Genomic DNA, 13,979 nt, shown 5'->3' on the forward strand with positions numbered 1-13,979 from the left:
TTCTACATAACTTGGGGCCCCGAGTGGCCGAGTGGTCTAACGCGCTCTCCGTTATGGATCACTACCATCTCACCTCTGTCTGCGTGGGTTCGAGTCTCAGATTCAGCTAATGTGGGTATGTGAGAAAGCTTGCCAGTAGCTTCTCATGGGTCGGTGGTTCTTTCCGGGGTCTTCCCAGGTTCTTCCTCCACCATTAATACTGGCCACCATGTATAGCCTATCGTGTGCTGAAAAATGGCGTTAAACCCTACAACAACAACAAAAATCTACATAACTCTTTCAAGAATAGTTGTAGAAATATCACTTACTATGATGTCTGCATGGTGATGGTAAAGCCTACACTCCCAGTCACTCCTTTACATGTTTTCTTGTGTCTGGATTTATTTATACAAAAGCACAATGAAAAACAAGCAATAAAAAAGATTTAAGGTTGTATATGATTAATTTGTAAAAAATTAATTTGAATATTTACCAACTGTTTATATATATGTGAGTCAAATGTGCAAGTTATTTAAGTTATACGAAGCATATTAGAAAGACTCAGGGAAGATTCACTGCTACTAACTGAGTTACATTCTTTAAATAAAAAAGTATTATTTGTCATATTTTGATAAAAACAAAATTTAAGAATGATCATTTCAGTATTAGGAGCTGAATTAGGCCAGGACTGGAGGGTGTGTGTGTGCAGAGTTGATATATATATTTTTGTCATAAAACTTTTGGACAAATTTTTACAAAAGAATTTTGCTAATACCCATATTTTAGTACTAGGACCAAAAAAAACCTGTGCTTTCTTGTCCCAAGATACACAATAATTACAGTAGCTGGTTTGATTTGAAGATAAATACCATTAAAAGCTTCATCTGTTGGGGCAAACAAAGTCATGTCTGACCCCGACTCCAGTAAGTCAAGCAAGCCTGCCTCATGACTCAACTGCAGGAACTTGTTCAAATTCAAATCTCTTGCTAGGTCATCCATAGTCTTTACTAAACAGAACATGAAAAATTTCTTTGTAAGAAGCTATCTTCGGCATCCTGCACACAAAGAGGTCACAATTACTGTTTAAGTGGATTTAAGGTAATTTAAGACTATACTAAATTAATGTAAAATGAAAGTAAAAACAGACATTGATATGACCTAATACATTTTGTATTTCAAAGTTGTATATATTTATGGAAGTGATTGTTATTAAATTGTTGTAGGGATTCTGAAGATAAAGCTATTATTTCTATAATCTATATAATATTCTCATTGCTATCATATACACTAATTTATAAGTTGAGTCCAACTGCAAAAGATACAAACACTAATCTACCATCATAAAATGCACTAGCAAATCAAAGTCTATGTTGTTTGTTCTTCTGATTACTCCTTACAAAACACTTCATAGATCCAGATCTGCTGACACATTATGTGACAAAAGATTTGGGTCTATTCAGTTTGAAGCTGGACTAGACATAGATCCAGATCTGCTGACACATTATGTGTCAAAAGATTTGGGTCTATTCAGTTTGAAGATGGACTAGACATAGATCCAGATCTGCTGACACATTATGTAACAAAAGATTTGGGTCTGTTCAGTTTGAAGCTGGACTAGACTTATAGGCAAGTATATATTGTAGTTAACTTCTCATAAGAGTGTATTAAACAATTGTTATGTAATGAGTTTACAAACATGAGCAGCAAATTATGTTACACTGTACATCTAATGAAATAATAATGATTGATTTATATAATAATATAACAGATTATTAATAATTAACCATAACAATGGATTATTACTGATTAACAACAACAATGGATTATTATTGATTGATCTATACACCCATATAACTGATTATTAATAATTAACCATAACAATGGATTATTAATAATTAACCATAACAATGAATGATTAATAATTAACCATAACAATAGATTATTAATAATTAACAACAACAATGAATTATTCATAATTAACCATAACAATGGATTATAATTAATTAACCATAACAATGGATTATAGTTAATTAACCACAACAATGGATTATTAATAATTAACCATAACAATGGAGTATTAATGATTGATCTATATACCATAACACTGATGGTGATTTGGATTATTACCATAATGAATATGCTAATTTTCATCTTACCATTGTCCAGCTTTTTTTTAATGAAGAATATATTTATACATGTATCGTACCTGCTCTGGGAATCAAAAGTTTGTCTATTGTGTGGAAGACACCATTGCCAGCTACATTATCTGAAGAATATATTTATACATGTATCGTACCTGCTCTGGGAATCAAAAGTTTGTCTATTGCGTGGAAGACACCATTGCCAGCTACATTATCTGAAGAAACAACTTTGACATTGTCAACATAGTATCCATTCTTCCTGCACCTGAAGGTCACCTTGCTTCCATCCATCGTCTTCAAACCACTAGTAATAAGAACAGACTCTCCACAGTAAATCCCATCAGCCACATGATGCCGCACCACAGCTGAAAGGTTACAGAGTTTTTACCATATGGTTTACCAACATAAAGCATGCATATTGACTGTTTAGGTTTAGGAGAGTAGAGAATTCAATTTGAACTGTAAACTTTGTTTTTTATTAAAAGACAATTTCTCCATATTGCCATGTCCCAACTACTCCCATGACTTATCCCCAAAATATGTGCATAGTCACTAGTCAGAAAAGTAGATCACAGTGACCTTAACAATAGATCATTAGGAAGAATAATGATCAAACAATAATACACCTATCAAATTTATGTACACCAATGTCTAAAACACTGAGATTATGTAAAAACCTTGCATAATTACTTTTGAATAAAAGTAGGTCACAGTAACCATCTTTTGCTCATGGTTTGTACTAGCAGTATCTTTAAAGATGAATACACCCAACAGGTTTCATCACTGTGCATACAATTGTCTCTAAAAAAAGCTGAACTAAACAAAAAATATCTTAGCATAATTATTGAAGAATAAAAAGTTGGTCAACATGACCTAATCTTTCCAGTGGCTGGTAGGACCCTCAAAGATTAACATATCAATGAAGTTGCATGTCTGTACAGTACAAGGACATCAGAATTACAGAGCTAAAATGTGAAAAAGTAATGCAATCACTGGGCATGAAAAGGTCACATTTGCCTATGGTGAGTAGTACTCCCCATGATGAATACATCCATCAACTGACATGGCTGTCCATACAACAGTGACAGACAAATTGCAATTTTTAGGTTCTCTTAGGAAGAAACTTTTTACTTTTTGTGAAGTGGACTTGAAACTAAGCTTCATCATATACGAGCAGTTATACTTGCTTATGAGTTGAGTCAAACTGCAAAATACCAAAGATCCTGATCTGCTGTAGCATAATGATATTGCAGATCAGGGTCTACATTGTTTGTTCTGCTGACTACTCATAACAAACTACACAGACCCAGATCTGCTGGCACATTATATGATGGCAGATCTGGATCTGTGTAGTTTGCAGTTGGACTCATCTTATATGCAAGTATATACTGTATCATATTTTAGCAAGTTATTTAAATTCAGTCAAGAAATTTGAAGGCCAAGGCCTGCACATCGAGTTCACAATCAAAGCATTGCTGCACCAACATATGACCTTGACCCCAAGTCAAAAGGTCGAGCAAGCATGTCACAGAAGGGATTTTCTTAGTTTTATGATGATTTATTCAAAATGAGTAGAAAATCTATTAAGGAGTTTATGAGATGTAAACCAATTCAAAAACTTCAACCAAAACTTTAATGAGAATCTTCAAGAACTATGATTTTGACACTAAGGTCAAAAGGGCAAGCAAATGTGTTGCAGAATGGACTGTCTTTGCTTCATAATGATTCATCCCAAATATGAAGAAAATTCATAAAGGGGTTAGGGAAACATACACCAATGAAAATACTTTAGCCAAATCCTTTATGCAAATATTATATAACTGAAACCTTCACCCCAAGGTCAAAATCTGCAAGCACACCATCATATTATGAATTGTCTTAGCTTCAAATGGTGCATCTAAAGTTTGAGGAAAATCCATCAAAGAGTTTAGGAAATATAAGCCAATGAGAACAAAAAATTACCAAACATTGACACACATTTTCTATGAATATGACCTTGACTCCAAGTGCACTGGGGCAAATGAGCTTGTTGTAGAATGGTCTTCACTACATAATTATTTTTACCAACAAGTATACTGGGAATCTATCAACAGGTTTACAAATGTATGCAAAACTACATCCAAAAACTTTAAACACGGTTGCAGAAAAGTGACTATATATCTTACTTTCCAGTAACGTGCATTGGACAAAAATACATGAAAAGTCATTTGAGTTATATGTCCCTTGTGGTCAGATGGTATGTCAAAATGGAATCATACTGTTAAAATCTTTTTTGTTCGTTCATTTCACCTGACTTATTGATCAAAAAATGGCACACATGTAGCTTAGATGCCAACGGTATAATTGCCTCAAAATATGGTGGATACAGTCTGATGACAGTTGTAAAATTTTAAAAAACTTAACTAAATTTTTTTATAGAGAGATCTGCAATATTAAGAACCCAAGGGATACAAATCCAATGTAAGATAAGAAATATATTGAAAATTCATTTACTAAAACTTTTGACCGAACCATTTACATTCACATAACTGAAAGCCATAATGTTTCTTACCTTCAGCTGTCCTTTGATCTTTAAGGATTCTTTCTCTCAAATTGTCTGGGAGTCGTGAAAAGGCATAGTTATTTGGAGCAAAGATGGTGAACATTCCCCCATCACGGAGGTATGTGACCATCCTAGCAGTGTACAGGACATTGATGAAATTAGAAAACTGAGAAGAATCTCTCATGATCACATCAGTCAGGTTTCCAAGGAGATCAAAAGGGCTCATTACCTACATGCAGAAAATAAATACCATGATGTTTCCCTAACCTGAACCTTCCATAACTGCCATCTTCTGCAGAAAGGCCACATATTTTGGTAATAATTAGGCAATTGTGATAATAATCAAAACCCTTAACAAAGGCAACCTTTATAAATCAGCCCAAAAGTTTGGTTCCAGTTTAGTCTGATTGTACTTTCCATGCAACTGTTAAGTGCCACAACATGACACAATAATATACATTTTATTTTACACTAGGCCATGAATTACTGGATTTTCCAAGCAAATAATTGTGATAATTCACTGGAGTGAATGATGATCAATAATTTTATTGCCACATTGATAACTAGATATGCATGACATTTGAAGTGATTCTTAGATGTGTACATGACTGAGTGATAAATATGGGTACTTCATGTAAAAAAAACAAAAAACTCAAGTTCAAATCCAACAAGATGTAAATTATATTTTCTTTCTTAATGTGCTATTTTAATTTGAATGGGGAAGAATAATTATGGAACTGTTTATATTTTCTGTGTGAATAATCACAAAACATAGCAGAATAGAAATGGTAAACCACCGACATCGTACAGGATCCAGTAAGAAATCTACTACTTCAATCTGTTACACTTTACATATCACAAGCCAATACATTTATGCATAAAATAAAAAGAAAATTTGCTCGCTACATATGAATGATAGATATATTTCATCTCGTGGGTGAAAAATGTATTTTTAAACGTCCTCGACGAAATATATCCATAATTCACTTGTTTCATGCAAACTTCCTCTGTGTATGACAGACTGTGTGCCACAACAACATCAACATTATCTATTACAAAATTACTGAGTGACAGAGTCTGTGGATCTATTGTGGAAATATCATCTTAGGCAATATAACATGAGTAGTTACTATGAGAAATATAATATTTAGGCAACGCAATCTGTGGAGTTACTAGCAGAAGATATCATTTGTAGGCAACATAACCTGTGGAGTTACTAGCAGAAGATATCATTTTTAGATAACATAACCTGTGAAGTTACTAGCAGAAGATGTTATTTTTACACAATATAACCTATGCAATGATTATGAGAAATGTACTTAGGCAACATAATCTGGATTTATTGTGAAAAATATCTCTAACCAATGTAGTCACTGGGGTTATTGTGGGAAATAGAAAATATTACATCAGAATTAACTAGACATGATATCAGTACGAAACACTGAATATCAAAGCTATGTGCAATGTACAGCTTGCCGGTATATACTGGTAATAAATTTCGAGCCTAAGGAAGAATTATGGAAGATCATACTTCTGATACGGATTTTATTCCACAGAGTTATTGTTGTCTTTTCCCCGTCTGTGTGCATTCCTATATAAATTTTTACTTCTCTTTATTTAGCAATTATCATATCCTAATATTAAATCATACATAACACCAACTGTAAGCATGGGTGTCTTGTGAAATTTGTTATCTCCCTTAAGGCAATATTAGAAAACCCTGGCCGAAAATGCCTATTTAAATCCTTGATGTAACTCCACTGATAATAATGATGATGATCCATCTAAAGTGATGAAGTTTACCCAGGAAATTTTGCAAAACCAACTTTTACACAAGTGACAGAAACTTTTTTTTTTTTACAGTGGTAAATTATATAAAGTTCCAAATAAAGAAGTAAATTGTCCCAAAACTTTTCAGTTTCAGCTTTATCCTTCAAAAGTGTTATAAACTTTCAAATTTGTGCCTTATGCTTCAAAAGTGTTATAAACTTTTAAATTTGTGTTTTATACTTCAAAAGTATTCCAAAACTTTTCAAGTTGTGCTTTATACTTCAAAAATGCTCCAAAACATTTCAAGTTGTGCTTTATCCTTCAAAAATGTTATAAAACATTTCAATCTGTGCATTAGACTTCACAAGTGTTGCATAACTTCATTTAGTTTTTTATGCTTCAAAAGTGATACAAAAATAAGTGTTCCAGAACTTTTCAATTTGTGCTTTATACTTCAAGTGTTTCAAAACTTTTCAATTTGTGCTTTATATGTCAAAAGCTGTTTTGTTAAAAACTTTTCAATTTGTGATTGATACCTCAAAAGCATTCTGAAAAATTTGTATTAGAGCTTCAGAAGTGTTTCAAAATTAAGTGTTACAAAGCTTTTCAATTTGTGCTTTGCACCTCAAAAGTGTTTAAAAAAATTAAATTTGTGCTGTATACTTCAAGGGTGTTCCAAGACTATAATATCAAGTACCAAAAATCAAATCATTAAAACCCCACTTATTTTCCCCAAAGGGAGCCAAGAATAACAGGCCCACTCTATGCATATCATTCCATGACCACTTGAAAATGATAACAGTGCTAATATGTTTTCATTCCAATTCTCCTCTTTGATGTCATTGTGTCATATGATCAGGTGGCTCCTTAATATTCTGCGAATCAGTTGATCCTGTGAAGTAAAACTTGTTTTCACAATTACAGCAGTTTTGGGTGCAAATTGGCATGGGATGGGTTTTGTAAATGCATATTTAGGTGGATATGACCTAATACAAGAAAACGCAAAAACCCTGACAGAAACCATTTAAGTTCCTTTACCTTGTCTATAACATGAATTATGCCATTGGCTGCCAGTATGTTGGGTCTAATGATGCGTGCACAATTTACTGTATACACCTGGAAGATAAATGACATGTATCAAGACAAGACGTGATCTACATCTATATCTTCAGATAAAGTTAAAAAATCTTTGATCTTAAAGTCATTGAAATTGGGCAATGGCTATTTAAAATGAAGAATAATTAGGTAAAGTGTGGTCTTCAACTGAATACAGATTTTAAAAAATACCGGAGATGTGTTTGCAGACCCAAACCCTTCAACATAATTTTAAACTGTGGAAATATCTAAATACTGTATATACTCGCATTCAAGTGGGGTCCAACTGCAAACAACATAGACCCTGGTCTGCCAACATGTTATGCAATGTCAGATCAGAGTCTATGTTGCTTGTACTACTGACTGGTCCTTACAAATGCATCAAAAAAGATCTGCTTGCATATTATACAACAGCTGATCTGTGCATATGCAATTTGTAGTTGGATCTAACTTACAAGTTAGTATATATGGCAACTGCTATAATGGCAACTTACAAGTGAGTATATTTGGCAACAGCTATAATGGCAATTTACAAGTGAGTATATTTGGCAACAGCTATATTGGCAAGCAGATAGTACATGTACATGTTTGCTGGTCACACTAAATGTACTTGTTGATGTCATTATTTACTCATGTCATTGTCATTATGTAATGATATCATCTCATTTTCAACTAGGGTTGTGTTGTACATATTGTTATAATGAGTCAAATAATAAATACATGCAAATGATTTGAAATCTCCTTATTAAATACCATATATAATCATGTACAAGTTAAGTCCAACGGCTAACTGCACCGACCCAGATCTGGCATCATATAATGTGCCAGCAGATCTGGTTCTGTGCAGTTTGTTAGAAGTAATCAGTAGAACAAACATAATAGACCCTGATCTGCAGGTGCATTATGCTACAGCAGATCAGGATCATTGTTTTTTCAGTTTGACACAACTTATAAACCATTATGTAAGGTAATAAGAAAAATAATTAACACTGTAACCCATAAAATAAATGATAAAGGTCTGCCATATGACACCATATAGTGAACTTCTTGCATTTATCACCTGAACATTTGTAGTCTAGCTGCCTCTAAATCTGTAATCTTTAAGATATAATGTTCATATCTTGGTTGAATTTTTGTCAACATTTTGAAAATTTTCATTAAACCCTCACTTGACTAGTCACAAGATCTGTATTTGTATTCCAATCTGATTAAAATTAGATTTCTGCTGTCCTACATGAAGATCTGACAGCAACTGCTTATGGGTCATGTTCTGGTGACATGTTATTACCATAATCACTAATTTTATCAACCAATCAGATGAAGTGTTATATTTTGTGTTTGGAGACAACAGAGTGGATGAGGAGCATCAATGTGTACTGAACGATTTGGTTCACTTTCCAATATTTGAAAACTGCATTTCCATTGGCTTAATTCAAAGGTCACCAAAACATGACCCTTAAGCAGTCATCACCAGATCTTCACGTAGGACAGGGGAGATCTGATTTTAATCAGATTGTATGTATTCATAATAAAATAAAATATTTCTAGAAATTTCTAGAAATTATCTGCTAGATTCCATTCATATCCAAAGTGTTAATTTCTTGCAAATATATTCATACTAACTTATGAAGAAATGTATTTTACAAAATGTTAATATTTAAGTAGGGTGGTAAATTAATTTATTTATAAATTCAAGTGAGAAACTTTTTTAGATACTGCATTGTTTGTCACTTAGATGTGTATGCCAAATGACTGCACAGACATGATCCAGCCATGGATTTACTCTGGATTGAACAGTAACTGTACACAAGATGTAGAGAAGACAAACACAAAGAAAACGTAATGGCTACATTGTCGATGGTCCAATACTGATTAGGTTAAAAATTATCAGCTATTTATGGAACTAACATTTTTCAATAAAAAGCAAGAAGTAACAAACTTTCTTTTTAAATCAAGAATACAACAAATCTTGCCACATTATTCAATCAAACTTTTGTTTGTTTGATACTAAATCCTTGTGGTACTTCAGCAATTAGTGAAATTATTGTAAAATTCTGTATGTTATGGCATGATCATGTTATATCTGAATTGGTGTTATAATGATGTGTGTTATAGCAGGGTTTCACTGAATATAAAGATGTATGATGAAGTGTGTTATAGCAGGGTTTCACTATATATACAGATGTATAATGAAGTGTGTTATAGTGGGGTTTCACTGTATGTACATATATATGATACAGAGTGTCATTATAAGGTTTCACTGCACATACATATATATAATGAAGTGTGTTACAGCAGGGTTTCACTGTATATACTAATATATGATGAAGTGTGTGACAGAAGGGCTTCAATGTATATACAGATATATGATATAGTGTGTCATAGTGGGGTTCACTGTATATACAGATATATGATGAAGTTTGTTACAGCAGGGTTTCAATGTATATATAGATATATGATATAGTGTGTCATAGTGGGGCTTCACTGTATATACAGATATATGATATACTGTGCCATAGTGGGGTTTCACTGTGTATACAGGTATATAATTAAGTGTGTTACAGCAGGGTTTCACTGTATATACTAATATGTGATGATGTGTGTCCTAATGGGGTTTCACAGTATATACAGATATATGATATAGTGTGCCATAGCGGGATTTCACTGTATATACAGATGTATGATGAAGTGTGATACAAGGGGGTTTCAATATATATACAGACATATGATATTTTGTGTCATAGTGGGGTTTCACTGTATATATAGATATATAATGAAGTGTGTTACAGCAGGGTTTCAATGTATATACAGATATATGATATAGTGTGCCATAATGGGGTTTTACTATATACACTGTATACAGATATGTGATGTAGTGTGTCATAATGGGGTTTCACTGTACATATATACACATATATGATGAAGTGTCATAATGGCGTTTCATTGTATGATACAGATATATGATATAGTGTCATAGTAGGGTTTCACTGTATATACTAATATATGATGAAATGTGTCATAATGGGGTTTCACAGTATGCACAGATATATGATATAGTGTATAATAGTGGGATATCACTGTATATACAGATGTATGATGAAGTGTGTTACAGGGGGATTTCAATGTATATACAGATATATGATATACCAGTAGTGCGTCACAGTGGGTTTCACTGTAAACACAGATGTATGATGAAGCGTGTTACAAGGGAGTTTCAGTGTATATACAGATATATGATATACCAGTAGTGTGTCATAGTGGGGTTTCACTGTAAATACAGATATATGATGAAGTGTGTTCTAGCTGGGCTTCACTGTATATAGAGATATATGATACAGTGTGTCAGATTAGGGTTTCACTATATATACAGATATATAAAATAGTGTATCATAATGGGGTTTCAATGTACATACAGATATATGAAATGTGGTACTGTCAGCAAGGTTTTACTGTATATACAGATATACAATGAGGTGTGTTACAGCAGGGTTTCAATTTATGTACAGATATATGATGAAGTGTGTTACAGCAGGCTTTCAATGTATATACAGATATATAATGAAGTGTATTACAGCGGATTTCACTGTATATACAGATAAACTGTGTTGTAACAGGGTTTCACTGTATATACAGATGTATGAAGAAGTGTGTTATGGGGGGGGGTTCACTGTATATACAGATATAATATAATGTGTCATAGTGGGTTTTTATCTTATATACAGATGTATGAAGAAGTGTGTTATGGGGGGGGTCACTGTATATACAGATATATGATGAAGTGTGTTACAGTGGGGTTTCACTGAATATAGAGATGAACTGTGTTATCACAGGGTTTCACTGTATATACAGATGTATGATGAAGTGTGTTACAGTGGGGTTTCACTGTATATACAGATATATGATGAAGTGTGTTACAGTGGGGTTTCACTGTATATACAGATGAACTGTGTTGTAACAGGGTTTCACTGTATATACAAATGTATGATGAAGTATGTTACAGTGGGGTTTCACTGTATATACAGATATATGATGAAGTGTGTTATAGTGGGGTTTCACTGTATATACAGATATGTCTATACTAAATACAAACAAAGTCTTAATCAGACGTTTCTATGATGTGACTAAATCAGCAACATTCAGGGAACATACATAAAAAAATTGTGCTATTTCTAATTATAGAAGTTCATAGTACCATACCCCAATAGGATTTCTGCTAATCCTGACAGGTTTGAGGCCATAATACAGTGTGGGGACATCCATGTCCTCTTTGAAGGTGCTGGTGTTCCTCCATCCATGGACAATATGATAATGGATGAGAGACAGGGCTTGATAAGTCCATGGAAATAGACGCTGCCTGTAAGTGAGACAATCATCATCATTTGCAGTTATCCTGATTGGGGTACATCACATAAAGATTTTCATAGTTCATCAGCAGTCAGAGTTCATCAGCAGACTAATGGACAAAATATTTACCATATTTACTAGTGTATCAGTCAAGCCTAACTGCAAGTGACATAAACCCTGATCTGCCATTGCATAACGTGCAAGCAGATCTGTGTCAATGCATTTTACAGTTGGACCAGACTTAAAGGCAAGTATGGATGGCAACAATAATCAACATAACAAGTAAATTGCCTTCAAATTGCAAACACTTAAATGGAACAAGAAATGTGTCCATAAAACATGGATGCCCTGATAAGACAAGGCAATTAAAGGTGAAATGTAAGTTAAACAGGGGCTATAACTCCATTAAAATTTGTTGGAAAATTTATAAAAATATCAAAACCAAGCATGGGTCTTCCTAATGTTAACCACTGTAACAAATTTAGTTTCAAAATATTAAATCAGTATAAAGTCATTGAGTGGAAACAACATTTTTTTTTAAAGACATAGTACCTGTAATCTGAGAGATAGGCATGGGTAGCAGACTATGCCCTATCCACAGATATGGTGGAGGCACAAAAAAAGAAACATGGGTTCCATGGAATACAGTGACAGTCTGTGCTATACTGTATCAACACTGTATCCATCAATGCAAATATTTTTACACAAAACTTGAACATACAATCACATCAATGCCATCATCACAATGTCTTGCAATTTCTAGCACAGGTAAAAAAAATAGTATTAATATACTTCTAAATACAGTGATAATTCTATTTGAAGGAGCCCTAAAAATGCAGCATTTTATAAATGACGTCACCATATACTGGGGTACGTTATATATAGTACCCTCAGTGTATTCTTGGAAAAGGCATTTAGCTGCCATTTCTTTAGCATGATATTTTCAATATCATCAGGATGAGATTGGTCCATGACTCATTAAATCTTCTGCCTCTGCTATGTTAGATAGCATAACATTCATGATCAATTTAAGTATTGCAACCTCATCTGTCCCCAAAATATGGAAAATTACAAAAGTAACTCCTATTCTGGTTCAAAGGATGATGATGATAACTACTGACCAATCTCAGTACTACCAAACTTGTCAAAATTGATTGAAAAACATGTCTGAGTCATTCATGTAATATCTAACCAAATCTAACCAAACACTTGCTGTTACACCCTAATCAATCAGGTTTTAAAAAGAAACATTCATGTGAGACTGCCTTGATCTCCCTAACTTATAAAATGGATTCAAGAACTTGACCAGGGTAGAATAATAGGATCTGTATTTGTAGATTTCAGGAAAGCTTTTGACATTGTGGATCATTAAATTAATTTTGAAGAACCGGAAAATTTACCAATGTGATGAAAGCACAGTTAGGTGGTTTACTTCATACTTAAGTGAGAGAACACAACATGTTTTATATAAATAATGTTCTGTTTGAACCTGGAACCAATTAGATATGGAGTACCACAAGGCTCAATTCTAGGTCCATTACTATTTATTTTATTAATGACCTACCACGTTTACTAAAGGATTCAATATCATCTACAGATTTCTATGCAGATTACACAACATTGTCAGACATTCAAAACACAAAGCATGAACTCAAAATTTCCTTAAAGAATGCCCTAAACAAACTGGACAATTGGTGCACATGCAATGGCATGGTGGTAAATACTGGTAAAATTAAAATATTACTTATCTCAACACAACAATAAAGGACAAATCTTGATAGTGATGAACTATGTCTGACAAATTGGAAGGATAATAATTTGAAAATGGTCTGTCATTATAGACTACTTGGTGTTTTGGTAGATAATGACCTATCACTGACTGAACACATCAAATATATCAGTAGAAGAGTCAATTCAAGTTGATGGCTTCTCAGTCGGATAAGACATTTTCTCAACAAAAGGCACATAAAACTATTTAATAACAGTTACATACAACCCTATTTAGACTACTGTAATACAGAATGGGGTATTTCAAATGAAATAAACATAGCAATAAAAGAGCATTTGGGCTAATATCAATCCAGAAAGAAAGCAAGGAAAATTTAGCT

General features: G+C 33.3%; 1 protein-coding gene across 1 annotated transcript in view; it reads right to left on the bottom strand.

The window, feature by feature from the left end:
• LOC149796829 (transforming growth factor-beta-induced protein ig-h3-like) overlaps positions 1 to 13,979 on the bottom strand; it is a 205,823-nt gene that overhangs the window by 14,545 nt on the left and 177,299 nt on the right. The window contains exons 6-10 of the mRNA XM_089960290.1: positions 11,725 to 11,881; positions 7,471 to 7,548; positions 4,672 to 4,891; positions 2,276 to 2,485; positions 849 to 986 (exon numbers count right to left, since the gene is read on the bottom strand). Of these exons, the coding sequence (XP_089816416.1) occupies positions 849 to 986; positions 2,276 to 2,485; positions 4,672 to 4,891; positions 7,471 to 7,548; positions 11,725 to 11,881 (803 nt within the window). The remainder of the gene's footprint in view (positions 1 to 848; positions 987 to 2,275; positions 2,486 to 4,671; positions 4,892 to 7,470; positions 7,549 to 11,724; positions 11,882 to 13,979) is intronic.

This window comes from Sinohyriopsis cumingii, chromosome 6 (genome assembly GCF_028554795.1).
Source record: "Sinohyriopsis cumingii isolate HCF-2022 chromosome 6, ASM2855479v2, whole genome shotgun sequence".
NCBI classification, from domain to species: domain Eukaryota; kingdom Metazoa; phylum Mollusca; class Bivalvia; order Unionida; family Unionidae; genus Sinohyriopsis; species Sinohyriopsis cumingii.